Source organism: Gossypium hirsutum, chromosome A09 (assembly GCF_007990345.1).
Source record: "Gossypium hirsutum isolate 1008001.06 chromosome A09, Gossypium_hirsutum_v2.1, whole genome shotgun sequence".
Taxonomy (NCBI): domain Eukaryota; kingdom Viridiplantae; phylum Streptophyta; class Magnoliopsida; order Malvales; family Malvaceae; genus Gossypium; species Gossypium hirsutum.
In genome coordinates, this window is record NC_053432.1 from 72,586,154 (window position 1) to 72,610,667 (window position 24,514).

The following is a 24,514-nucleotide window of genomic DNA, read 5'->3' on the forward strand; positions in this document are numbered from 1 at the left end:
AAAGCCCATAAACGTAATTGGTCGAATTGTTGGGCTTTTGGGCCGATTACAAGAAAATAAATAAGAGACTTTGAAAGGGGTTTTATCAGATGCCTAAACCCTTACTGGCGATTGACCTATAAACCAGAACCTGGAAACCAGGTTCGTTGTTTGTGTTACTGTTCATTATCGGAAAGCAAACGCAAATATTTTGCTAAAACTTGACGAATTTCGTTAACATCCTTCCCCCCTTTTTTCATTTATGCGAAGTACTGTGATTTTACGTCTATTGGTGTAGTAAAATGGTGCGTTCGAAGGCTTCTTCAAAGAAGCAGCAAAAGAAAGGCATAGATTTCAAAGTAATTCTACTGCTAATGCTTCCTTTCTGTTTTCTTGTATTACTCGTTACTATTTAAAAAAAGTATTTATTTGAGTTTATTTACAGAAAATAAAGAGAAAGCTAGGCAGGAAATTGCCTCCACCGAAGAATGCCACAAATACTGAAATTAAATCCAAAGGTGAGGGTTAATAATTTAATCTGTTATCATATTTTTACTTTTGAATTAGGGAGACAATATGTTTAGCTGGAAAAAGTAATTAGTGGAATTTGAAACACTTCTTTTGCTACAAAAAATTCTTAGTTATAATCTCGAAAAGCATTATTGTTAGCTTTATGGGGATCTGATTGATCGAAATTTGCTATTATGTGTATTGCGAGAGCAGCAATTGTACTTCCTGAGCAGAGTGTGGCAACAAACAAGGAAGGTTTAGCTGTGAGTAAGAAAGGATTGACTTTGAAAGAACTTCTTCAGCAAACATCTCATCATAACGCCAAAGTTCGAAGGGGTACTTTTTTTTTATGATTTTAAAGAATTACAGCCTTTTTATTGTTCGATTGCATTATTTGTTTTCTAATTTGTGATTCATGAATAAACTTTTTCTTTTAGATTTTAGATGATTTGTTCATTGAGTATAATTTATGAATCTGTGTTTGTATTTGAGATCCATAAATTGTTCTTTATATGAGTTTTCTTCTCCTTGAAGATGCATTAATGGGAATCAAGGATTTAGTCCTTAATCATCCAGCAGAGTTGAGGCTGCACAGATATGCAGTTATAGAGAAACTGCGGGAGCGGATAAGTGATGATGATAAAGTAGTTAGAGAAGCGTTATATCAACTGTTTAAGTCTGAAATTTTCCCTGGTTGTGCTGAGGTTTTTTTCTTTCCCTTTTGTTTGTTTGCTCTTAAATTCAAGCTGGTGTTTACTTTCAAGATTAAGTTTTCCATGATGGTGTATTGCTACATGCTTATATTATTCGGTAGAAATTCTGGTGATGCAGATATCTTTATGCTTTAGCTTTTGGTGTTATTTATTAAATATTTAAAGGGCTGGTTTAGACTAGCTTATATTGTTTTATAAACGAGCCAGAGTTGTCAAGGGCACAAAGCGCACTCTAGGTAGTAGAACTCTTATATTGCCTTAGGCACAAGGTGCAAAAAAGGCTCTAGCCTAAGTGAAGTAAAGAATGATATGTATGTATGTATGTGAGTTTTTTATGTGTGTGTGTGTGTATAAAGCTTAAGACATATAATAAACTCTAAAGTTTGGTCTAGTGTATCTACAAAATATGCAATTTTTTTATTAGTCAATTTGTGTGATTTCCTTATGGTTCATGTCTATAGTTGAATACTAAAATATTGAAAAGTATAAATTTAGATGCTATGCCTTTCTTACAAGTAAATATATATCTAAGAAAAGTGAAAAATAAAAGAAAACAAAGAGAACTTCGATCAACTGGGCTTTTTCTATGCCTAAAGCTTTACAAGACAGCATGCTTAGGTGCAGCAGGGATGTGCCTGATCAAATGGGCCTTGCCCAAAAGTGTCTTAAGGTGCTTTTGTTGTCTAGTGCAAAGGCACAAGCATGGTACACACCTTCACAACACCAAAACATGCTGGAGAAATGCTAAGTGGGTTTGCTATTTTTGTTTGTCCATAAGTTTGGTATTCTTTTTTGTATGCTGATGTGTCTCTTAAGGTGTGAAATTACTCTCATAGTTCAAACGTGGCTCAGGGTGGAATGCTGTTTAAGGCGAAGGAATTATTATCATTTTTAAGTGTATGCTTAAACCAGATTATTGTTCTTAGGATCAATACTTGATTTCATATGTATGTATATATGTACGTGTTTGTCGTATACATATACATATATATCTTTTAGAAAATAATCCTGCCCGAGTTTCTTTCTGCTACCATCTTTTCTACATGTGCTTCATTTGTTGTCCTGTGAGTTAAGATATGGCTGTACCTATTTTCTCCATTTATTATTTTTATAGTGATTATTCTTGTCCATTTAACTGACAATAGGTTTTGGCTTTTCTTTTCCAGGATAATCAAGGACTTCTCATCTCCTTATTGATGACATATATTTTCAATGCAATGACAAATTTAGCAATTGACATCCGCTTGATGGCTTTCAAATTTTTTGATCTTGTTGTGCAATACTATCCTCCTTGCTTTTCATTATATGCTGAGAAGGTACATAATTTAGTCATTTTTTTAATCATTGCAATTATTATATTTTTATTGGCTTCGGTAAAACAAGAAGTTTGTTAAAGGAATTAATATATAGTGCAGAAAAGAAAAGTCACGTTGATACTTAATAATATCAGATATGAAGCTTTTTTGGTTTCATTGGAACAGGGTATTATTGAGTTTTCAAGATAAAATTAAGTGATGATCTTTTAAAATTGTGATATAGCCAGTCCTTATTCTCTGTAGTCGTATTTCCTTTTTTTTTTCCTGAACTTTTTTTATTTAGGATGGTGATATCCCATTCTGAATTAATTTGAGTAATTGTTTCTTATTGTTTTATATATATATTCATGTTTGTGTTTCTTAGTTGGTTGTTTCATGACCAGATTCTTCAGAGCTATGAAGATATTTTAAGGAAAAACCAGTATTATGTAGAAGACAAGGGAAAGCTCAGAACTACTCTTTCAGGGTTAGTCCGCTGCCTGTCACTGTTGCCAAGCAAAAAGCCAGAATCTGAAAAGGTATGTTCCTATTGTCAATCTTGTGTATACCATCTTTCTTGGCTCTATTATTTTGGCAAACAAAAACATGAGGTGGTTCTTTGTCTGTAATGATACCAGCTTCTAATGTCTGTATTTATTTTCCATTAAATATCTTAGGGTATTTCAGGAGACAGGATGATACATGCTTTTGAGCCTGATGCACCAACAGCAAATACTGGTATGTAAAATCTTAATGCACCCTGTCTTCATTACACTTTTTTTCTCCTTTGTGTTGGTTTTCTATTCCACTAAATGAATGATGGTTACAATTAATTGGAAAGTGTATGGTCTGGTTTCTGTGTTTATGCCTTGTGCAATTCCCCCCCCCTCCCCCCCAATTTTTTTTTTAATTATTAGGTTTTTTTGGGCTTCAATTTCTGTTTGTTATTTAAAGTATTAAATTGTGCATTTGCTGCCAGCTCTTCCTAAGGAGTTAGGTGACTTCTCTATCTAACAATCAGAGTTGAGGAGTGTGTTTTCTTCATTATTGTAATAATAAGTAGTGTAAATTGCAAAGTTTCTTAACCTTGCCCCGCTAAACTCTCTTTTTCCCCCGCTACATACTCTGCTCCAAATTTTGTCAACTTTGTTATTTTGTTCTTTTCTTTTCAGCTTTTTTTGTTTTAATTAGGAGGTGAAGAAAACCATGCTGGCATGCTCTGGTTGTATTAATGACTTTATTTTTGTTCCTGTAGGGTTCTCTACCATTATCAAGAAACTAAAGGAGCTTGTGCTAGTTCTAATAAACTGTTTCCAAGATTTTATTCCATTGCTCATTTCTATGCCACAACTGGATGCACAATCATTTGATTGTATATTATCCATGCTTCAAAGCATAGATATTGCTGTAAGATTTTTTATTTATGGTACTCATGAAGTGGCACCTGAGTCAATATGCAATCAAACTCTCTCATCACCCTTGTCAAAGAAGTTATTGGGAGCATTTCCCCTTTATCCAAAACACCACCTTTCTGTGAAGGTATCTCCTTAACATGATTTCCAAATCTTTGTTTGGCTTTCCAATGGCCTTTCTTATCTTTTGTCTCTTAACAAATACATCTTAATTTCTTTCCAATCTCTTGTGTAAGGAAAACATTCAGTCAACCCATTTCGTTTTAGCAGTAATAAAACAAAAAGATGAACAATTTTGAGTTCTGTTGGATGGTGATGTATCTTGCATTCTATAGACTAATGCTTCAGTTGGTATCTTAGATTATGTTTTATGACTGTTGCTGTCTTTTCCTTCTCTGCATATCCAATACTATCATTGTTATGTTGAGGCTTTTGAAAAGAAAAAACAATTGCCTGTGTAGAAAAAATATCTCATTGAGTAATATGGCTTTTGATCAACCCCTGTTGTTGACCAGTAGAATTGAGAACCATGTATCTTGCCCTCTCCCCTGTTCCTTCTTGATATGCGTGTGTGAGAGTAACCCTAACCATTACATGATTTCTTTAGAAACTGTTGTTGATTTTTCCTTAATCTTGTTGCAACTGATCCTTTTATATTTTGAATTTAGGAGGATGATAGATATTTTATCCTGAACATTGTCATAACGGAGATATTTTTGCACCTCCGGGGATGGATCTGCCCTTCTGCAAATGTGTTTGAGAAATTTCTCGAGTTTATAGAGAATGCACTACTCGGCACGGTTGGCTTCTTGAAACCCTCTTGCATTCCTTTATCTGGTTTCTTTCTGAACTTGCTCATTGAAGTAAAAGTAAACTCTCAAGTTTAAAGATCATGTAATGGTTTTTTTTCTTAAAAAACAAGGTTTTGATCCAACTTATGAATTCTTAAGATTCAAAAGGTTTTGTACCCACTGTAGCTTCATACTGGAAGGTAAAGAGAACAATTAGGGTGTTGAGAGAGGGTGTCTTCATTTTTTTCATACCATATCACAATTATGATGGATATGTGCCTTGCATTAAAACTTGGTTAATAGTCTGATATGGACCTTTGGAGAACCAAACCTCAAAAGCTGGCTATTGAGGTTGGAGAGCCTAGGTCCATATGAGCTCCACTAGGAAATTCCTTACTTTCCTATGTGGGATCCAAGTCCCACGCCTTGCAATTGGCACATAAAAATCTACCACGCTCTGCAGCCCCGGCGCCCACGCGGGCTAGCTTTATTCTAGCTTAATCTATCCTCGGGCAAACACTGCAATGCCAGCATCACCACCCACGCCACACGATTGCAACTGAGAAACATGATGGTTGGCTCTGATACCAATTGATACGGATGTTTGGAGAACCACACCCCAAAAGCTAGAGGTTGGAGAGCCTAGGTCCATATAAGCCCCACTAGGAAATCCCTTACTTTCCTATGTGGGGTCCAAGTCCCATACTTTGCAATTGGCACATAACATAGTCATTGCGATTTCTTGGAGATCAATTTTTTCCTGTTCATGATCTTTCAAAATTCAGCAATTCAAAGGTCTGATTGTAGATTGTAGTAGGGAATTGTTTGGAATAGTTCTTGGAAAGGTTGGGATCATTGAAAATTGGAATAGGATTTCTGTGGTTGAAGTCAGAGAAATTTTAGTGGCTAAGGAAGTATTTCTAGCTAGTTACTCTTTTTCTTTTTCTCTTTTTTTTTGCTTTCTAGGTTTGATTTAAAAATCTATTGTCTACCTGAGAACAATTTTCCTCGGATTATTAGCTTTGCATTTTAAATTACGCAATAATTTCAAATTTTATTTTATCATCATACTTCTCTGAATTAGTTTAAAGGTTCTTAAAGTATTTTGATGCTCTTCAACTATAAGACTCATTTTATGTTATGGAGTGCAGTCTTTATAGAATTGCTTCTGATAACTTGCATCCTGTAGATTTGTTGTAGCACACGTTCTGGTAAAGCAGCATGGGAAAAGCATGTATCTTCATTGCTTCCTTTCATTCCCAAACTTGCATCAGAAGTGGAAACTTGTTGGCAGTCACGCATTCTTGAGGTTGGTTTTATTTTGAGAGCACTGTTTAAGTACATTATGTTGATTAGTTTTTCTCTTGTTTTCTGGGCTTGGCTTTTTTTTTTCCCTCCAGTTTTGTTGGCCATATAGTTCAAGGTGTTTGTTTCATAGGTCTTAAGAAAATAACCATTAAAAACTTTGTTGCAGTCATTTACTCAGACATTCAAGGGTTGCAATCCAGAGTCTTCACTTAAATTGGCTTGCCTGTCCATGATTGAAGAAATGTTAATTCCTGTAAGCTCAATTCGATACATTTTAAGTGTCACTAAAAGGCAACTCCTACTTTGGACCTCATTTGCATCATCTGAAAATTAAGTCTAGTACTATTTTTTAAATAACAGAATGGAGATAAGCACTATACTGAAGCAAGTGATACTGTGGTATTAGACTTTCAGACTGTTTGGATAAGAGAGCTGCCCTTGTTGTTAATGCTACTTGGTGATAGACAACCATCCTCTTCTCAGGTATTAACCTATTTTACTTTATGAGCTTCACTAACATGGTTAGATGGTGGACAAAATTGTTGAAGTTGAAAAGTTTGATCATCGTTTATAATCATCTTAACCAATGATCCACTTTGTTGTGAGTCCTCAAAACACGAGTAACTATTTTTCTTGCACCTTAGGTTGTCTTGCGCCTTCTTCTTCGTCTTGGGCAATTTTCTGGTTCAAACTCTTTTCTTTTTTGGGAATATGAAAATACTCAATTTGCACTCAGTGAGTTTTACAGCACATGTGAAGAAGGTATAAGTTAATTTTTGCCGAAACTTTAGTTGATGAAACAAACTTACCTACTTTAGAATTGACCTGTCATTTCATTTCTTTGTTTGCAGGAAACATATACTATGGTCCTTTCATGAGACTTCCTAGGGATTGTCAGGAGTTGTCTATCTGTTGCCTTTATTATTTCTCTAACTTGAGTGGTCTTTTTCTGAAATCAGTAGCTTTATGTTGCCTGTGTAAGTGTTTTTTTATGATTTGTTTGTTTTAGGTCTTTTATATTAAAATTTTATACTTTTATAATTTCAAAACCTTCATATTTTTTAATCTGAATCCAATACCAAAAAGATAAAAAATTTGAGGTTTTCAAAAAAGAAAGATGACGGTTTCAGACGTCCCAAAATGGCAAGTGGTTTTTTTAAGGTAACCCGAAATGGAAAGTTGACATATAATTTAGAGACATTATTATTTTGTTTTAGTAAAAGACAAAAGAAGTGAGTTGTCCATTTGGACATTTGTGCTGCTGGATGTTGCCGGCACCTTCTTTTGGCCTTTTGGTGGATGATCTTATTGTAAATTTGGTAAGGAGATACTTAAAATAGCAAAGCTACATTTTCTCTGTTTGACATATAATGTCTTCTATTATCTTCATTTTCCTCTGTATATTTCAGGTCCTCAATTGGAGCCATTTGTATCTTTCCGCATTTTAGAGGTTCTGCATGCTGCCTACAAAGCTGGACACATCCAAATTGCTGACCACATCAGCTTCTTCATGACTTTACTATCTCGTTTCAAAGTTTTCCCTGGTATTTCAGAACTACCTTCACTTTCCAATTTTGTTGGTTATATCACTTGGCTCTTTTATTTTGTCTTTTCAACAAATTTAAATATTTTGGGTATCTTTTAACTTAACCCTTTATGGTGCATATGCTTGTAAATTTGTATCTTGTAAGTTCATAATAGCCTGCTACACAATAGGATGGTTTTGTAAAATGTTTTTACTTCCTAACTACAGAGAGTTGGCCCTTTAGATTCTATTGATTTGGTTGCTCCTAAAACTCCTCTTTCTATGAGCGGGGAATAAGGTGCATCATGGTGCAAGTGCTTATAGGGGAATAATTGATTGCTACACTCTGTTCTGTTTTGATACTTTTATAGTTTTACTTGTGATTTTACTTTATCATTATTTGATATCTATCTCAATGGGATTTCCTATTTGCAGAAAATATAGATCCTGTTAGAGAAAGTGATGTGAAGGTTTCAAATCATGGAGCTTTTAAGTCTCTCACCAGCGTGCTTTGCTCATACTTGTCACAGATGGGTGATAGTTCTGTTGTTTTACAAATACTAGATAAAGCAATCATTGGCTTGATAGTAAGTTGACTGAACTGCTTGCATCTTCTTTTCAGTTATTTCCTTGTTCCCGTAGCCTAGGGTTTATCCAAGTTTTTGATATGTTGGATGAGTTGTTTCTCATTTTCCATTTGGTCCCTTTCCTTAAAAATTTATCTGCAAGTCAGAATGCTTGACAGTGGTAATGTAACCTTTTACAGTTGTTGCAACCACCTCTTGACAATGCATGTACAATGTTGAGAGTGCTCATTGTGCTGGACTCTAAACCCACTAGGCTTTCTGAACAAAGTATAATTGCTCTAAGCAATTTCCTTCCCGGATATCTTATGGATGTTGTGCATGTAAGTTGTCAGCATTTGCCTTCGACTTAAATTCTTCACATGTTTCTTATCTGCTATCTTGTTATATTTCGCATTTTTAGTTTTTCTGTTGGTCATCCTCTTGCCTTTATATTGATCCTAAGTACTATAAATTGTTCTTACTTAGTTCTTGTTTTTTGTGCATCTATGCTTGAATTTGCTAACTCCTACCAGGAGTGAAAGGGAAACCAGCAAATAAAAATTCTGTGCATCATCATGTTGTCTCTGTAGACTACTTTGTTTTCTTGATTCTAGTTGCCAAATTTCTTTTGATTTATGCAGTGTATTCCAGAAGATGATGTTCGCACATGGCGTTATTACCTTCTACCATGCTTTTTCTTGTTTGATAGGAGTAACAGGATTCTGAAGCTTGTATTGGATGTAATTGGTTCATTTTTAACTGACAGTAATTTGTCGCTTCCATCTGATACCTCTACAAGATATGCCACTGACAGTCTCAGTCGGATAAATGCAACTATTTCTCTGCTACTATTAATGTACAAGGACATTAAAGTTCAGAAAATTATTTCTTTATTCAGAACAGAGGTCAGCTCAATTTTGCAAAGCATAGCTTCTTTACAGGTATGGTTTTGTATCATGCATTGTTCCTTCTAAAAATATTTTTATAAGCAAAGAAGCAAAAAGTATGGATGAATCTTGTTTGTGTTAATCATGACTGAAATTTCACTAAAATTCTAGCCTCTGGGATCCTTTTAGCATTTATACTTTTATTTGTTTATCATGCATCCTGTGCTCAGTAACATTGATTGTTGATGTGTCAATCCCATTGTTCAGTTTCTGTATATGAATATGATTTCTGCCAAAAGCACATTTTGTTTTAGGTCTTTGGTTTGCATTACTTGGTCAAGTATGCTCTTCTAATCCTATGGACTTCAAGATTTCATTAAATGATGAAAGAGTATAACTTCTTCGTTGGATATGCCCTTTTTCATCCGATTTTGGCAATTTATGACGTTACAACTTTTTTCCCTGCTGGGTCTGCTTCCTACTAGATCTGTCTGCCTAGTACCTTTTGACAGCCATATGGCTTTGAAAATAAATGGTGCTTTAGTTAATCCTTTGGACAAGGCACTGCAAATTAACTTAAATTATAGAACTCCGTGGTTCTCATGTTGTGTGATTAATTCATGTCTTTGGTCTCTTTTCTATTGTTACTGTAGTCTTCAGAAGTCAAGATGACCCTTGAAGGAAGGCACAGATTTCAATGTTCATTTGAACAATTAAAGGTGGTTACTAGTACATCACCAGCTGGCTGATTATCCAATGAACTTTGGGCACTGTGAGTATATTTTATTTTCTTCTATCATTATTATTTTGATACAACTCAATTTTTTATTTTGTAAAAGTTTTTCATCTATTTTGAAGATTATACCTCCAAACCCTTGTTCAAAAATGTGTTCGATGCAGTTAGTTAAGGAAAAATGAAGCCAGATAACATAGTTTCTAACAAAAATTTGTGCAACAAAAGGAGAGATTTTCATGTGATGGAAAGGTTAAACAAGACAAAAGAGGCTTAAGAATATCTAAGATTAGTGCTATAGATTGTTGTCTGAATCCAATTATTTGAAGTTAATAGTAATGATGCTTGTAAATAATTGATTCTATTGGGGAACTATTGTAACTTCAAAAAGAAAAAGGTCTTTAATATCTTTCACATTCCTGTTTCAAGCAGCAAAAAGGCATTTACCCCTTTGAGGGTTTGGGATCGGGTCTAAGCAGAAAGCAAGCACAAAAAGGGAAAATGAATCAAGTGGAAGGAATATTGATGAAAATGCTGGTTCAGCTAATCCGACGTTGGTAAGGGCCCTGCTTTGGTTGTTTGTAATTTTAATGGTGGTTAGAGGGGAAATTGTTGATTACACCACGTGGTTGTAGGATGAGGTCATGCATTGTATATTTGAAAAACATAGATATAGCAGCCAGCCTGCAGTCCAAGGGAAAAGCCATTGAAATGGATCCCAAGGATTACATATTCCAAATCAAACCAGAAATCCTGCCTCGTAGATGATTTAGCAGACGCTTATGAAATTTTTTATAATCATCCTTTCTATAATGTAAAATTTTCGGATATCCTCTTGAGTATCTTATTCTGCCTATTGCAGCAGTCTCTCTTTGTTTATTTCAATTTAAATATTAACTCTTTGTAATTGAAAATTTAGAAGTACGGAACGATTTCTTAATTTGACGTTATCTTGAAAAAAAAAATAAGATAATAATTCAACAGAGCATACCTTGGACCTATTCGTAATTTCTTTTTGCTAAAATAAGGATTTGAAAATTGGTTTGGTAGCAGCTAGAAGTTTGCAAATAAACCTTAAAGTTATGCATGAATGAAAGCCTGTACTACTTCACTTTATTCTTGAGTAAATAAGAATAAGTTAATAAGGATAGAATTAATCAACAATGACAAATTAATGGAGAAAATCACTTGCATTGATCAAAGATGTTCTACGCCAAACAAACTGAAAAAAAATAAAGATTTTTGTAACTACTACTTGAACAAACAAAACTCTTAAGGGAAGGGGAATGTTTAGTTCAATGTTATGGATAATCATTATAAGTTTATCTTGTAGGCTCACGCAAATAATTATTTGGTTCGATAGAATACTTATTAAGGGTATATTCTATTCTAGACTTATGTAGGGAAATTTGTTGATTTCTATTTTTTTCTTTCTTCACTGATTACTAATTCGGTACTTGAAGAATTTTATTTTACCCTCGCTAAATTCTCACTTAAAAAATATTCAAACGACGTTCATTCTTTGCTTCCTTTGACTCCGGCATTTTTCCCCTTCATCCAGCATCCTTCACATAAAAATTTCTTACTTTCAGTGTTACTTTCTGATCACGACTTGCGTAAAACTATAAAGGAAGAGAGTAAAAATGGGATGAATCCAAACGTAACCTTCATAGGATTTAAAATAGGAAACTTGAATTTTAAAATGGGAAGGGAAAGGAGAATAGGAGATTCATAAGGGGCTATTCCGGTCAGGCGGGAAGTTTTCAATAAAAATTTAAAATATCTTTTAAAATCTTTAGAGCGCCAATTCAGCAGCAACCAAAAGTCAAAAACTCCACCAATATGCCATTTTGATGAATCATCCAAAAGAGGGTCGAGGATGCAATCCAAAATAAATTCCTTCTTCAAGCCTCCTTCTTCTTCTCTGTCGGTTGAGCTCTCAAATTCACCTCCAGTTTTCAGCGATGATGAGAACGATGAATTAGCCACCTGGGAGAAGAGTCAGCACACCATTGTTAACACCTACACGCGTAGACCTTCAAATTTTAATGGGTATTTTCTTTTCTACAAAAAGTCTGGATTTTTGTTTTGTTTTGTTTTTTTAATTTTATTTACTTTGGGGACTTTTTAAGGAATGACAAGAAAAAAGAATCTGGCGATGACAAGTTCGATAAACCCATATCAGAGACTAGGGTTTCAAGGGATGAATGTGGTTCAAATGGGAGAAATCTAAATAAGAAGAGAAGTTATGCACAGTTTCATTTGGAGTTAGGTCAATCTGATTTTCTTCTCCATGCCTGTTCAATTTGTGGGGTCAAGTATTCTCCCGTGGATGAAGCTGATGAAAGGAACCATTCCATTTTTCACAAGAATTTCACTCTTGGGGTTCAATTCAAGGTACATCTCTAATTTGCTTAATACTATATATATATACACATGAAGAAGCTTCTCTATGTTTTCGCTTTGTGCTTTTTAACATGTCTTCTGCAGTTCAGGATTGTTCCTCTGCTATTTACATAAATACAATAGTAGCAAAAAAAGAAGTTCGTTCTGATCCAAAAGCTAATAGAGTATTTTAAGAATTTGAAAAGTAGTGAAAGAATGGTAATTTTCACGGAATCTTTTGACTTCTAGCTTCATTTTATAGGGATGGAGAAATGAGAGGGTTGTTCATGTGCCCAATGTTGAACGAAGTCGAGTCATTTTGGTTTTGGATTCTGATCCTCTAGCTCAGAGGAATAAGGTTAAGATTTTGGGTTTTTGAGAATATTACACGGTTTATCTTTTATAATTTATTTCAACTTGATGATTGTGAGGTTCTTTGTTGCAATACTGTCGTGTTAGTAGGTGCAAGAGGTTGTAAAGATGATGGAGACTGAACTTGGTGAGGGCTGGATTTTTCACAAGCTTTGTAAGGTGGCTTGATTGCATTTTACATACTGGCAATTTGACACGCTATGCACAAAAATCTGTTTAATTGTCGTAGTAAATGATTCTTATTTCTTCCAAAGTTTCCGCAACTACTTCAGTATGCTTTGCTTTACTTCGTATAGTGTTGGTTTATTACTTAGTTGCTTGCATTTGATAAATTTCTATATCACTGTATTACAGTCCAAATAGTTGCAAAGTACAACAATTTATGAACTCCAATCTTGGGAATTTTTATATTCTACTGTTTACAGGTATACCTATTCATTTCCTCCCAACGGATTGCTGGGTGTCTAGTTGCAGAACCAATAAAGGAAGCGTTTGAAGTTCTTTCATATCCAGTTGGTGAAAGACAGGATGGTGCCATAGCAAAGCGAAGGTCAAACCCAAGCAAACTTCAGTTTGGGGAAATTGTTTTAGAGAGGGAAGTCATAAAAAGAGCTCCTTCAGAGGTATTGCATGAAAATCACACTGGAGCAATTCTCTGTAAAAAGGAAGCAGTACACGCTGTTTGTGGCATTAGAGCAATCTGGGTCACTCCCTCCAACAGGAGAAAAGGCATTGCCACTCAATTGTTGGAAGCAGTGAGGTAAATCCTTGACCATTTTAGTTAACTCAAACTGTTGTTTCAAAATGGCTTTGGTTTTTGGTGATGTTTGAGTGTCTTACACAGTATACTGACTCATTTTGAATGCCTGCTCATTTTAGCCTTGTACTTATTTCTGTTGACAATATATATCACAATGAGAATCAGTTAAAGCATAACCTAAGATATTATTATTGGATATCAATGAGATAGTTAATATATATAAATAGCAAAAACAAATAATTAGGTTAGCATAATCTCAAAACAGATGAGAGCATAGCAGTCTGTTGTTTTTTATGCGTAAATCAGCTGATTTGACTTAGAAAATAATGCTAAGGGTTCACTTATGTAGCCTTCTTTCGATGTACACTTCCTTTTTTGTGCTCTGGCGGTCAAGCAGGGCACTTCCTAAAATTGAGCCAAAATTCATAATTCAAGCAGGCAAAAGTTATCTTAACCCAACAATGCCTAGTATTTCTTATGTCATTGTTGGTTGGTTAACTCTGTAATATCCCTGTCAACATGGCTGATTTGATGCTTATGTGATCCCTTTGATGCTTATATGATCCCCTGCAAGATCAAACAAATTCCCCAGAGTGGAGAAGTTAAAAGTGTTGAAAATAGTAATTGCAATGAAACAGTCTTGCATGCTTAGTCATATCTCCGAAAGTAGCTACTTTTGTTTTATGCTTTTGGGAAGCAGTACATGAAATTTTGAGTCGGAATTTGGTGATTGAACTGCAAGGCCTATTTCTAGCTCCAATTCAGTTTGTAATGACTATGCTGTTTTGTAAATTACAGGAAAAGTTTCAGCAACGGATATGTTACTGAAAAATCTCTGCTGGCATTTTCTCAACCAAGCTCAGATGGACAAGCTTTGGCGTCCAACTACATAGGTACCAGGTCTTTTTTGGTGTATAAAACGGGCAATTTGTGCCGCTAGATATTATATATATAGCCAAATTCAAGTAAATTTATTTATTTCTTCCATTTTGAGTTGAGAATGTGTTGTTATCTTGACGACATAGCTACCAAAGCCTAACCGTGTTGGTTCAATATCTAATGGAACCACATTAACGATGGAATTCTTTCGTATAAATTCATTTCCCCCCAATATTCAGTCGAGAAAGAGGCATTAGCTATTGCCGGTGAACAAATATATCTTGCTTGATTCTGTAATGAACTTGGATCCAATTCAAGATTTTTGGAATTGGATAGGAGGTTGAATTAGTAAAGTTATCGGTTTGATCGATCTGTTTGATTCAATTAAATACATCATTAAAAATTTGGTTCAATCAGTTTATATTGTTCTTAGACCAATCCATTCAAAGCTCTTTTTTGAATTGACATCTTGGCCAATATTTTTATCCAATTGGTGGGGTTCAAATAACCTGGATTCAATTGCATTAGCTTTTATCACAAAAAGTGTTCTTTTTGACATTCTCAATCCGCCACCACCCCCCGACTAACGAAGAGTGGAGTCTTTTTTAGAAAAGTAAGATAGTAGTAATACGTAGCCACTGAATACTAGAACAGCAGGTTGATAGGATTTAAAACCCATGATGTCAAGCTCTCCATTGTTTTGCTCTTAAATCACCTGCTGCATCCAATGCATAGTTCATACAACACCAGTATTCGCATTATGTTTCATCTTATTCCATTACACTCATCAAACTGTTCTCACCTTACTCGTAATAACAACTAGGGTGGACAGTGTAAGCGTCTGTTACTTCTTTTCTACGCAACATTCCTTTTTAGTAATAAATTCAATTCACTACTCTTTTTTTAACACTAAAATTCAAGGATGGCCCAGCAGAGTTTATGTTTAACCAATAACAAGACTATATTAACAATTTCAGTTCTAACTTACTAAAGTTTTACCCAAGATGGAAAATGATGAACAAACGTCCAAACGGAAAATGACCAAAAATCGAACCAATGGGTGAAGACGTTTTTAGGACCTTCAAATTCAATCCCATATAGATGCCAATGGTACTTGGAGCAGACAATAATAACATTAGAAAGATATACATGAGGGGGACGGGCAATTTCGACTTTCAATCCCATAAAACAAATGAATTTCAGTTTTACTGCGTCGTTTTGAGAATCTCCATCCCAACCCGTCTTTTACTTGAGCCCCAAGTTTTTCTCTAAACTAAATTAAAAAACGTCCAAATGAAAAGAGTACCCGATACATGTCTATATCTCCACCTTACGTATCTCTCTCCTCTTCTTTTCGATCCTCACCGCCTTACTTTAATTTACCCTTTTGTACTCTCACCCTCTGCCCCCTTAAACCCCCCCTTGCTCCCCCAAGCTTTTTATATATAATAAACCCCCCTTTCTCTTTCTCTCATCACTCTTTTTCGGTTTCCACTCCTGATTCTTCCGCTTATATTTGCAGTTTCTTCTGAAGCTGACGTCATTAACATGGTGGAGGCCGCTGCCGTTGGTGGTGTTGTTGCTGGAGGGGGAGTTCCGTTCCCGGTTGTTTTCTTCGATGGAGAATGTGAAACTGGTATAGGGAATGTCGTTATTCATCCAGCCATGGATTTCAAGGCTTTCCAATCGATTCTCAGCCGTAAGATCGGGATCTCGCCTCATCAATTCTCCGTCTATGTTGCAGACGGCAACAACCCGCGCAACCGCTTCCCTATAACTGGGAAAATAAATTTCTCAGCGCTTTCTTACGAAAAGGACTGTTTCTTCCTCGTTGTATTGAAAAGATCACGGCGGTCACGCACAAGGAAAGGAAAGAACGCGGAATCGTCTCCTCCGATGGCGGAGATAAAGAAGGAACCGCCAGCGAACGCTATGTTGTTGAGGCGAGGCGGTGGTGGGGGTAGTGAATTGGTGGAGGCGAGGGTATGTACGGGATTGGATGAATTTGAGAGGAGGGTAAGGGATTTGCAGATGGAGAAAGAGAGGTATTTGGTGAATTTGGGAAGTTCCAATCTGAGAATTGCAAGGGAATCGAAAAGTTTGTTTTGTGAAGAGTGCGAGAAGGCCAAGGTTATCGGAACAGATATCGACTTTCATTGGTGCGTTTACGACGCCGTTACTTTCGGGTTCCGGTCTCACGCCGGTCCGATTGCCCGACCCGCAAAAGGCTCCGGTTATTGAAAGTAGGCTTATAATGATGATGATTGTTATTATTGGTTTTAAGTAGAAAGGATGTTTTTCTATTTGTTTTTAGCCCCTGCGAAGAGAGGGGTTGAATTGAAACAAGAAAATTATTTGGGCGCAGTTGAGCTTTTGCCGTAACATACATGTAGTTTTGGAATGAAGAGGTGGAATTGAAAATAGTATGAAAGGAATATATATATATATATATATATATAATATAGTTGGAAGGATTATAGGAGCTTTGATTTTCTTTTTTCTTTTTAGGGAATTGATGATTTGCAGTAGCATCCTCCCTTATTGTTTGTAGGGATGGAAAATTGAAGTTAAAAGAACATGGTGTTCTCATGGAAAGGAAAATTATTTATAAGTATAGGACCTTTTTTAAAAAAAAAATTCTTTTGTTTTTTTGCTTTAATTGTTTAGCGTGTGGTTCCGCTGGAAAATATTTCTCACTTGAATGAATAATATCATCATATCAATCCTTATCCTGCTCTTTATATCTTTTGCCTCATGTTTTTCATTATAAACATCTTTATTGTATAATCTTTTAACATTTAAAAAAATGATTAGTCTTGGGTTAATCCGCTACAATTCGGATTAATAAACTGGATTAGTATTAGTAGATAATAAACTATGCTTTAAATTTAAATGAAAGATAATAACGAACACAATTTTCATGACCATTACCTATACCTGCACGTGTTGGAATCTCTTACATCAGATTATCCTATTTAAATCGTTTCAATTTTTTTTTAATTTAGTTATTTTAAACAAAATAATTTGTATGAATTAATTGTTTTAGTTATATTAATTCTAACATATGATTTTTTTTTATTTTTTTACTAAAATTTGGGATTTTTTTAAAAATAATTATAAAGAAGTCTTTGAATTTTAGTTAAAAGTTAACAAAAAAATATCAAGTATCGATCACTTAATGTACTAATGTGTTACAACATCAGCAGCCCATTAAAAAAAAGAAATTTTTAATGATGATAATTAATTCATATAATTATCTTATTTAGAGTGATTAAATTTAAAAAAATTAAAATAATTAAATAAGATAAATTTTATTTTAAAGTGATAATCTAAGAAAAATAGAGACAACACAACTAAAATAATGATTCACCTTTCTAATATATGGCTGTTTGGAAAGGGTTTGTATAATTTCCTAATCCATGGAGAATTTGGGTACATGACCGATCATTTTAAAACTAATAATACAAAAAAGAGAAAAAGGAGAGAAACAATTTTATGGTAATGAGCCTACCCAAAAAGTAGTACTAGGGGTTTGGAAAACCTGCAATGCCTTTCTAAGAAGGTCATATCATTTTCATATATTTAAAATTTATAAATATAATTATAATTACAAATAATACATATTCAGAATCAAGCATTAAATAAAATAATTAAGTTAATAACTAAAGTTAAACTAGAACAATGTGATTTAAGTCGGAATAAATATATATAAATATGAAAAAAAACCCGAATATGATTCATAGGAAATAAGTTTATATTGTATTTTAAATTTTAGTATTTCTTAATTCATCAAATCAGAGGAGTAGATTTCAATTAGTATACAAAGAAAAGAGAAAGTCAAAACTTAACATCTAATTTGGTTGTATAATAAGCAAGTTTTCAGTTTTTTTATTAATTTAGTACATGCACTTTCATTTAATTTACCACATTATTCAATTTCTATTTCTTTGTTATAGAAAACCGCTAAAGGCATATTTACAGAATTAATTTTCACAGATGTATTAATCTTTTATTTCTTGAACTTCCTTTTTATTTTTTTTATTTTTTATTTTCCATTAATTTCTATTGCTATTCACAATCTAAATTCTGGCATTGATTAAAATCAGAGATCAACCCAATATTTTTTTTATTTTAATTTTTTTACATAATATTTAAATTTATTCATAACCTCAACTCTTAAATAGAATAATAAATATTCTTTAATACACTTAAATACACATCTTTTTATACTAATAATAATACTAATAACAACTAAATTAACACTCAATCTATTTTCCTATATATTTTGAAATCCTCCTCAAATTGAAGTAAATAATAGCATATCCACCATTTGATTTTGGTGATCATCTTCCCAATGTACCACCGATGGAATCATCCCTATTGTTGTAACAAATCACGATCTCCGTTTCCAATAATGGGCCAAACTAGAAGGCTATTTTCTGCAAAAAGAATCAAAAGAGAAATTTAAAAAATAAGTTAAAATAAAAAAGGGTTTTGGCGAAGTTGAAGTTTTAAGGTGAAATTTGATCATGATTTTTGAATATTTTTTAATTTGATTGAAGATGTGTTGATATTAGTATTCAATAAGGGAGAGATAATAAGGAGATGGATTCATCTATTACAGGTGAAGAGCTAGAGTAGTTAAGGAGGAAGAGGAAGAAGGTAGAAAAGGTTGTAGACTACTTAGGACAAAATGCTTTAGGAAGTCAGGAAGGGAAAAAGATCCTCCACTCATCGTGTGTTGGAGTATTTATAGGGGGAAGGTCCCTATGCCTTATAATGTCATGTCATCGACAATTCAAATGGCGTCATACTCGTGCGGTTGGCTAGATGGCAAGTCTATTATATGTCGATTGTGTAACACCTCTCACCTAATCTGATAATAGATCTGAGCAAGAGATGTTACATTTAAGCACATAATCATTTTTTGGAATCACATTCATACACTTGCTTGATAACCTTTCTATTATACATTTATAGTTTATATTTATACTACCAAACCTAAGTACGTGTTATCTTTAAACTCCAAAATTTATATATATATATACCAAAAAGAACTTTGTCTTGTAGCTTAGATTAGTAATGTGGTCCAAGTTGACCTAACAATCTTTATAAAAAAGAAGTCCACATACCTTCAATCTACTTTCTTTCACCTACACATTTAAACAAATACGTTAAGCTATGCAAATAGTTTAGTAAGTACTCAATTAAATTTAATCTTACCATTTATAAATGTATAATTTAATTAATTTTAAAAATATTTATTCACACAATATCTTTCATTGATACACTTAAACTTTTAATTCATTTTCAAAACATAAAATTATTTAAACTAAATTTAGAATTTATACTTTTCACTTTGACATATTAAAATTTCTTCCTCAGTTCACAAACTTAACAAAATCACTTAACACTTAATTTACATATATTACTGAAACACATATATCACTGTAACACTTTCATCACTATAACACTTGCATCAGTGAAGCACTGATATTTCAATACATTTGCATAGATCTAGGTTAAATACGAACTCCCAACCTATAACGAAACTCTGATAACGTGCACTCCAAAAAATATACACGAACTCTATTAAACAAGTAATATATCCCAATACTTCTCTCTTAATCCCCTTTAAGCCCTAGCATCACCAACCCGGTTCCCATCTAAACCCCCAGCCCCTTTCAACCCATAATCACTTCAGAAATCACAAGTTTCGCTTTATTCACAATTATCACTTTGCACAATCACTTTGAATCACATAAACACATACACTATATTTTCATTTCAAATATTCACTGTAACACCCCAGGTCTAGCGAGTATGAATTATGGCGTGGATTAAGGAAAAATAATATGTTCGGCAAAGTCCTATCCGCCCAATTATTTATTTTGGCATGTAACATGGGCGAATAACAACCATTGTGTAAGTAAGTATAGATCCTATGTCAGACTACTCTGACTTTTGAAGTGAGTGAATCATTAATTAAAAAGGTAATTAAATATAAAGTACGCCAAAGGGATAGTACGCCCTGTTAGTCTAAAGTTCTATGCTAGTTAAATTGTAAGGTAATTTGGTTAGGAACTAACTGGATAGATGGGACTGATAATTAATTTACGTAGCAGCTCATAGACGAGAATAGCAGGGAAGATCGTTTGGTTGAAAGCTAGGAATAACGAACGTTCGCTAAGTCAAAAACACATGTATGAATTCAGTTAAGGTTTATTACTTTTAATATCACAAACCGGGATTTTTCCAACAGTACATACAAGACTTCTGTGTCTGTTTAACCATTTGTACCCTTACATGCATAAACTCCTTAAACACATTTCCTTAGACATGAGTATCAGAACCAAAGGTTAAAGCCACTTACCTGGCTGTAAAGTGAGAAAGGTTAAACAGAATAACGAAGATAATAGTCTCAAGGTACAAAGGAACTCACCAGAAATCTTCACTCAAAGCTTTTTCTACTCTACGGGTTCCTTCCCTTTGGCACTAGGATCTTCTTCCATTTCTTTAGGTAAAATAATAAAACGAATTCTTTAAACATAAAAAGCAACCAAAACTTTATAAAAATAACATGAATCTATAGACATTCAAACAATTTTCTGGATTGAAGTTTCCTTTCTATCCAGTATCCAAATGAAAGCCCTACTGAACCGCTCTTACAATAACTTCTTTCTATCTGGTAAAACTTAAAGAAAGCTTTAAGAGTTTACCAGCAGACAACTTAGGACAGAAGCTCTTACAAGTTTAACAAGCAACACATTCATTAACGACGAAGAACTATTCTTGTTTTTCTTCAATGATAACAAAGGCTAGCAGAGAAGATTAAATAGAAATCTTCTCTCCATTACCAGGTTATCCTATTCGTAGCTAACTCACATCCAAATCCCACTCAGGATTAAATATAATCAGTAATCATTCTCACACACTTCTACTAATCACTACAGGAAAACAGACATTTAGCGGTATTTTTTTTGGAAAGCGCTTTCTAGCGGCGTTTTCACAAGCACCGCAAAAAATGCCGCTATAGGAAACGCCGTAAAAATTTGCAGCGTTTATTTGAAAAAAATGCCACAAAAGATCATGACTTTTAGCGGCGTTTGTGGGATAAGCACCGCTAAAAGTCCTAGCTTTTAACGGCATTTGTGGGATAAACGCCGCTAAAAGTCATGAGCGGTGCTTTTGTTACAAACGCCACTAATTTTGGCAGATTTGCAATATACATTTTTCACCAATATCCAACCCTTCCTACATTAAATCCAACCAAAAACAACAAATATAGCATAAAAAATACAACCAAAAATATTAAATCTAAATGATACTTCAAATTCAACGAAATACATATGGTGTAAATTAATAAATGAAGTATAACTCAAAATATTCTTACAATAATGTTAAATGTGAAAATGTTAAAAATATTCTTACAACGAGAAAACAAATGTCTAAGATGGCGGCTTTTGCGACTGCTGAAACATCTTCATCATATGCTGAAGCTGTATCTGGAGCTCATTGTACTTTCTACTCTGCTTTGCTGCCATCGCTGCCGTCGCTGCCTCCCTCACTACTACATCCGTTCTAAGTTGTTGCTGTAGTTCTTCATATTTTCTTTGAACCTCGACAATTTGCTCAACTATACTCGCTTGCATCTGAGCTATCTGGTCTCTTAACCTTTGAACTTTAACTTGAGCTTGACTCGCGAAAGGCATGTATTGCTGAGAGCTGGATCCAAAATATTGGATTGGGGTAACACCAGATCCTTGAAATCGAACCCGACCATACCTTTCAGGACCGAAAACTTCAGTAATAATTCTGTTACCAATGTTCTTAAGATTAACAGAACTATCAGTCAAAGCAATCGCTTCATACTCCGCCTTCTTCTCTTTTAGTTTCTCCTAATAAATCAATCAAAGAGTTAGAAACAAAATATATAATAAAAAGAAATGCAACATAACTTAACATTATTTAAAACTACTAACGACGAATTAAACCATTTTAATTAAACATTATAAATATTTATAATAAATCAAATTTTATTAAGTAAATATACTATAATTTCTCCAGCTTCGGATGTCATAGGAGATCCAGCTTTCTTCCTATGCATAATCTCAAAAAGCTAAAGGCGTCCAACTTTTTGACCAAACGAGACTTCCTACAATATAGTAGTAAAAAAATTATTTAATAGTAGAAAGCCATTAATATTTGACAGAATTAATAAATTCATAATACCTCGGCCTCAGCTACAGAAGCAAAACTTCTCGACCTTGCCGTATGCGTGAATTTTTATTTTTGCCTGCTGCTTGTTCCAACTCGCTCACGGTCCTACATAATGAAATTATTATTATGTACATAATAAACACTATGTACCAAAAAAATTATAAGAATTTGGAAGTACGTAATACCTCTCATTTCTTTGAATTCCAGAATCTAACCGCATCTTCCATTGGTACCTCAGCATTCCCGGTGGGACATTTCGCAATTTTTCTTCGAGGCTTATGTCTTTCTTAAAATATTCTTTTTTCAAAACGCTTTTATGGTCTCTCCATTTTTTACCCAATGCCTTCTCGATATAGTCATCCGAGACCTCTAAAGCAAATCTCTCCTAAAAAAATACAAGTTTAAAATGTAAATATAAATGAAACTTAAACCAAAGTATTATAAATTACATTTGTAACAGCCCAAATTCGCCCGGGCCCATGAAATAAAGTGTTCATTTACAGTCCATTTACAATAAACAGGCCTCAAAACCTGATAAGCCTAAAACCCATTACACTTGTAGCCCAACTGAATACTTAAAACTACCCAATACCCGGTTACACCCAACCCACAAATGGACGACCCAAGTAGACCCAAAGCAGCGAAGCCCAAGAAGGCCCAAAACCTAAACTGAATCAGGAAACCCTAGGGTTTCCAGAAGCACTAGCGCCGCAAGCATGATCCTAAGCGTCATGCCATAGTCAACGACCCTTCGTCTCACGCCGCAATCAGCGCGCCCGCATGACCGCCGGAATTCTCGTCGTCACTTGCAAAAGAAGGAAAGAACTACGACAGAAAAGAGGCAAACAAGGAAAGAAATCGAAAGATTCTTTCCCAAAAATGTAACCGGGGGTTATAAAACCCCTCTTTTTTTTTTAATTTGTATACACGTTTTTTTACATAGAGATTCCATAAAAACAGAATACATTTTACACTAAAAGAAACCAACAGTCGACTGGAGAGTACAGAGGTGATTATTTTATTCTTTTTTTCTCTAAATACATACTGATAATAAAAAATTAAAGAAAAGAAACGTACCGATTTAATCCACGTTGGAAAAGGAAACTTTCCAGTTTCCAACCGCCGTAAGTGGCGGCGTTGGCGCGTGAAAGCATGCAAGCCTCAGACAGAGTCTTGATAGAACTCCGAGGACATCTCCCCCAACCCTCTCAGAGGGTTTCTTTTTTTTTTTTTAAAAACAAGGTTTCAAAATGATTTTAGGCTTAATATTTGGCTTATATAGCCTTACTAAAACGGTGCCATTTTGGCTTAACTCAATAAGCACAAAACGACGTCGTTTCGAGGCTTAGGATCCGCGTGTTGACTTGATTACCTGGGGAGGATCTGTGTGTTTTCGTAAAATGGGATAATTTCCCAATTGGTCCTTCCGTGTTTTTTGTATTTGCAATTTCATTTTATTTTATTATAATTTGGCCCTAACATTTTGATTTTATTTCAATTTAGTCCCAACAGCTCCTTTGAGGCTTATTCTGGGAACGATGTCGTTTCAGGGATAATGGCTAATTTCCTAATGAGTCCCTCAACTTTTAACGCGTGTTCCAAAAGGCCCAAAATTCATTTTTTTAATTTTTAAATTAGCCCTAAAGTTTTGATCATTGCTAATTTTAATCATTTTTTTAAATTTATTTATTTTAAATATTATTTGTTATTTATTTATACATATAAAATTTTATTTATTTGTATATTATTTTTGTTATTTTCAAGTATATTTATATATTATATTATTTATTAATATATATTATTTTATATTTTAAAATTATACATTATATATTACATATTATCATGTATAATTTTAAAATTTTATAAATTATTATTAAACATTATGTTTTTTTATATATATTATTATTAAATATTTAAAATTCATTTATCATTACATTATTTTATTCTTTTATATTTTATATGTTATTTTATTATATATATATATTTATATTATTAATATAGTATTACACTATTATGAAATTTATAAATTATTATTAAGCATTATATTTATGTGTATTAAACATGTAGTATGTATGTTATTATAAAGTTCTATTATTTTATATATATATTATACATCGTTTTTAGTATGTATTAAGCACTTTAAAATTTCCCTTTATTATTCATTGTGCCAAATATGTGA

The 24,514-nt window shown here is 33.8% G+C and overlaps 3 protein-coding genes across 5 annotated transcripts; all 3 read left to right on the forward strand.

The window, feature by feature from the left end:
- Positions 1-90: 90 nt before the first annotated feature.
- Positions 91-10,549, forward strand: LOC107889440 (uncharacterized). Of its 2 annotated transcripts, XM_041076648.1 has the most exons (21): positions 91-338; positions 425-497; positions 703-825; positions 1,024-1,193; positions 2,369-2,518; positions 2,902-3,036; positions 3,175-3,235; positions 3,753-4,036; positions 4,578-4,709; positions 5,890-6,009; positions 6,175-6,261; positions 6,369-6,491; positions 6,653-6,770; positions 6,860-6,985; positions 7,418-7,552; positions 7,969-8,120; positions 8,300-8,440; positions 8,741-9,040; positions 9,455-9,521; positions 9,640-9,758; positions 10,152-10,549. In XM_041076648.1, exons 1-20 carry the CDS (start codon positions 282-284, stop codon positions 9,663-9,665), a joined length of 2,580 nt encoding a protein of 859 aa, XP_040932582.1. In that variant the 5' UTR covers positions 91-281; the 3' UTR covers positions 9,666-9,758; positions 10,152-10,549. The 2 variants fall into 2 exon arrangements, with proteins under 2 accessions (XP_040932582.1, XP_016669344.2); XM_016813855.2 differs by lacking the exon at positions 9,455-9,521.
- A 731-nt stretch (positions 10,550-11,280) lies between these two features.
- Positions 11,281-14,485, forward strand: LOC107890106 (protein CHROMOSOME TRANSMISSION FIDELITY 7). Of its 2 annotated transcripts, XM_041076649.1 has the most exons (6): positions 11,329-11,771; positions 11,852-12,116; positions 12,367-12,462; positions 12,567-12,635; positions 12,902-13,236; positions 14,035-14,485. In XM_041076649.1, the coding sequence occupies exons 1-6, from the start codon at positions 11,599-11,601 to the stop codon at positions 14,174-14,176; spliced, it is 1,080 nt and encodes a 359-aa protein (XP_040932583.1). In that variant the 5' UTR covers positions 11,329-11,598; the 3' UTR covers positions 14,177-14,485. The 2 variants fall into 2 exon arrangements, with proteins under 2 accessions (XP_040932584.1, XP_040932583.1); XM_041076650.1 differs by lacking the exons at positions 12,367-12,462; positions 12,567-12,635 and having other exon boundaries at positions 11,281-11,771.
- A 629-nt stretch (positions 14,486-15,114) lies between these two features.
- LOC107889439 (uncharacterized) lies at positions 15,115-16,842 on the forward strand. The gene has a single exon (XM_016813854.2). The coding sequence runs from the start codon at positions 15,664-15,666 to the stop codon at positions 16,354-16,356; it is 693 nt and encodes a 230-aa protein (XP_016669343.2). The 5' UTR covers positions 15,115-15,663; the 3' UTR covers positions 16,357-16,842.
- Positions 16,843-24,514: the final 7,672 nt, after the last annotated feature.

Bases quoted from the DNA above. Each gene is read 5' to 3' on its own strand.
- LOC107889440 (XM_016813855.2), top strand. From the start codon at position 282: ATGGTGCGTTCGAAGGCTTCTTCAAAGAAGCAGCAAAAGAAAGGCATA. The intron at 2,519-2,901 runs GTACATAATTTA...TTTCATGACCAG, and splicing joins TTTCATTATATGCTGAGAAG to ATTCTTCAGAGCTATGAAGA. The intron at 6,771-6,859 runs GTATAAGTTAAT...CTTTGTTTGCAG, and splicing joins TTACAGCACATGTGAAGAAG to GAAACATATACTATGGTCCT.
- LOC107890106 (XM_041076649.1), top strand. From the start codon at position 11,599: ATGCAATCCAAAATAAATTCCTTCTTCAAGCCTCCTTCTTCTTCTCTG. The intron at 12,636-12,901 runs GTGGCTTGATTG...TACTGTTTACAG, and splicing joins TTTTTCACAAGCTTTGTAAG to GTATACCTATTCATTTCCTC. The intron at 13,237-14,034 runs GTAAATCCTTGA...TGTAAATTACAG, and splicing joins CAATTGTTGGAAGCAGTGAG to GAAAAGTTTCAGCAACGGAT.
- LOC107889439 (XM_016813854.2), top strand. From the start codon at position 15,664: ATGGTGGAGGCCGCTGCCGTTGGTGGTGTTGTTGCTGGAGGGGGAGTT.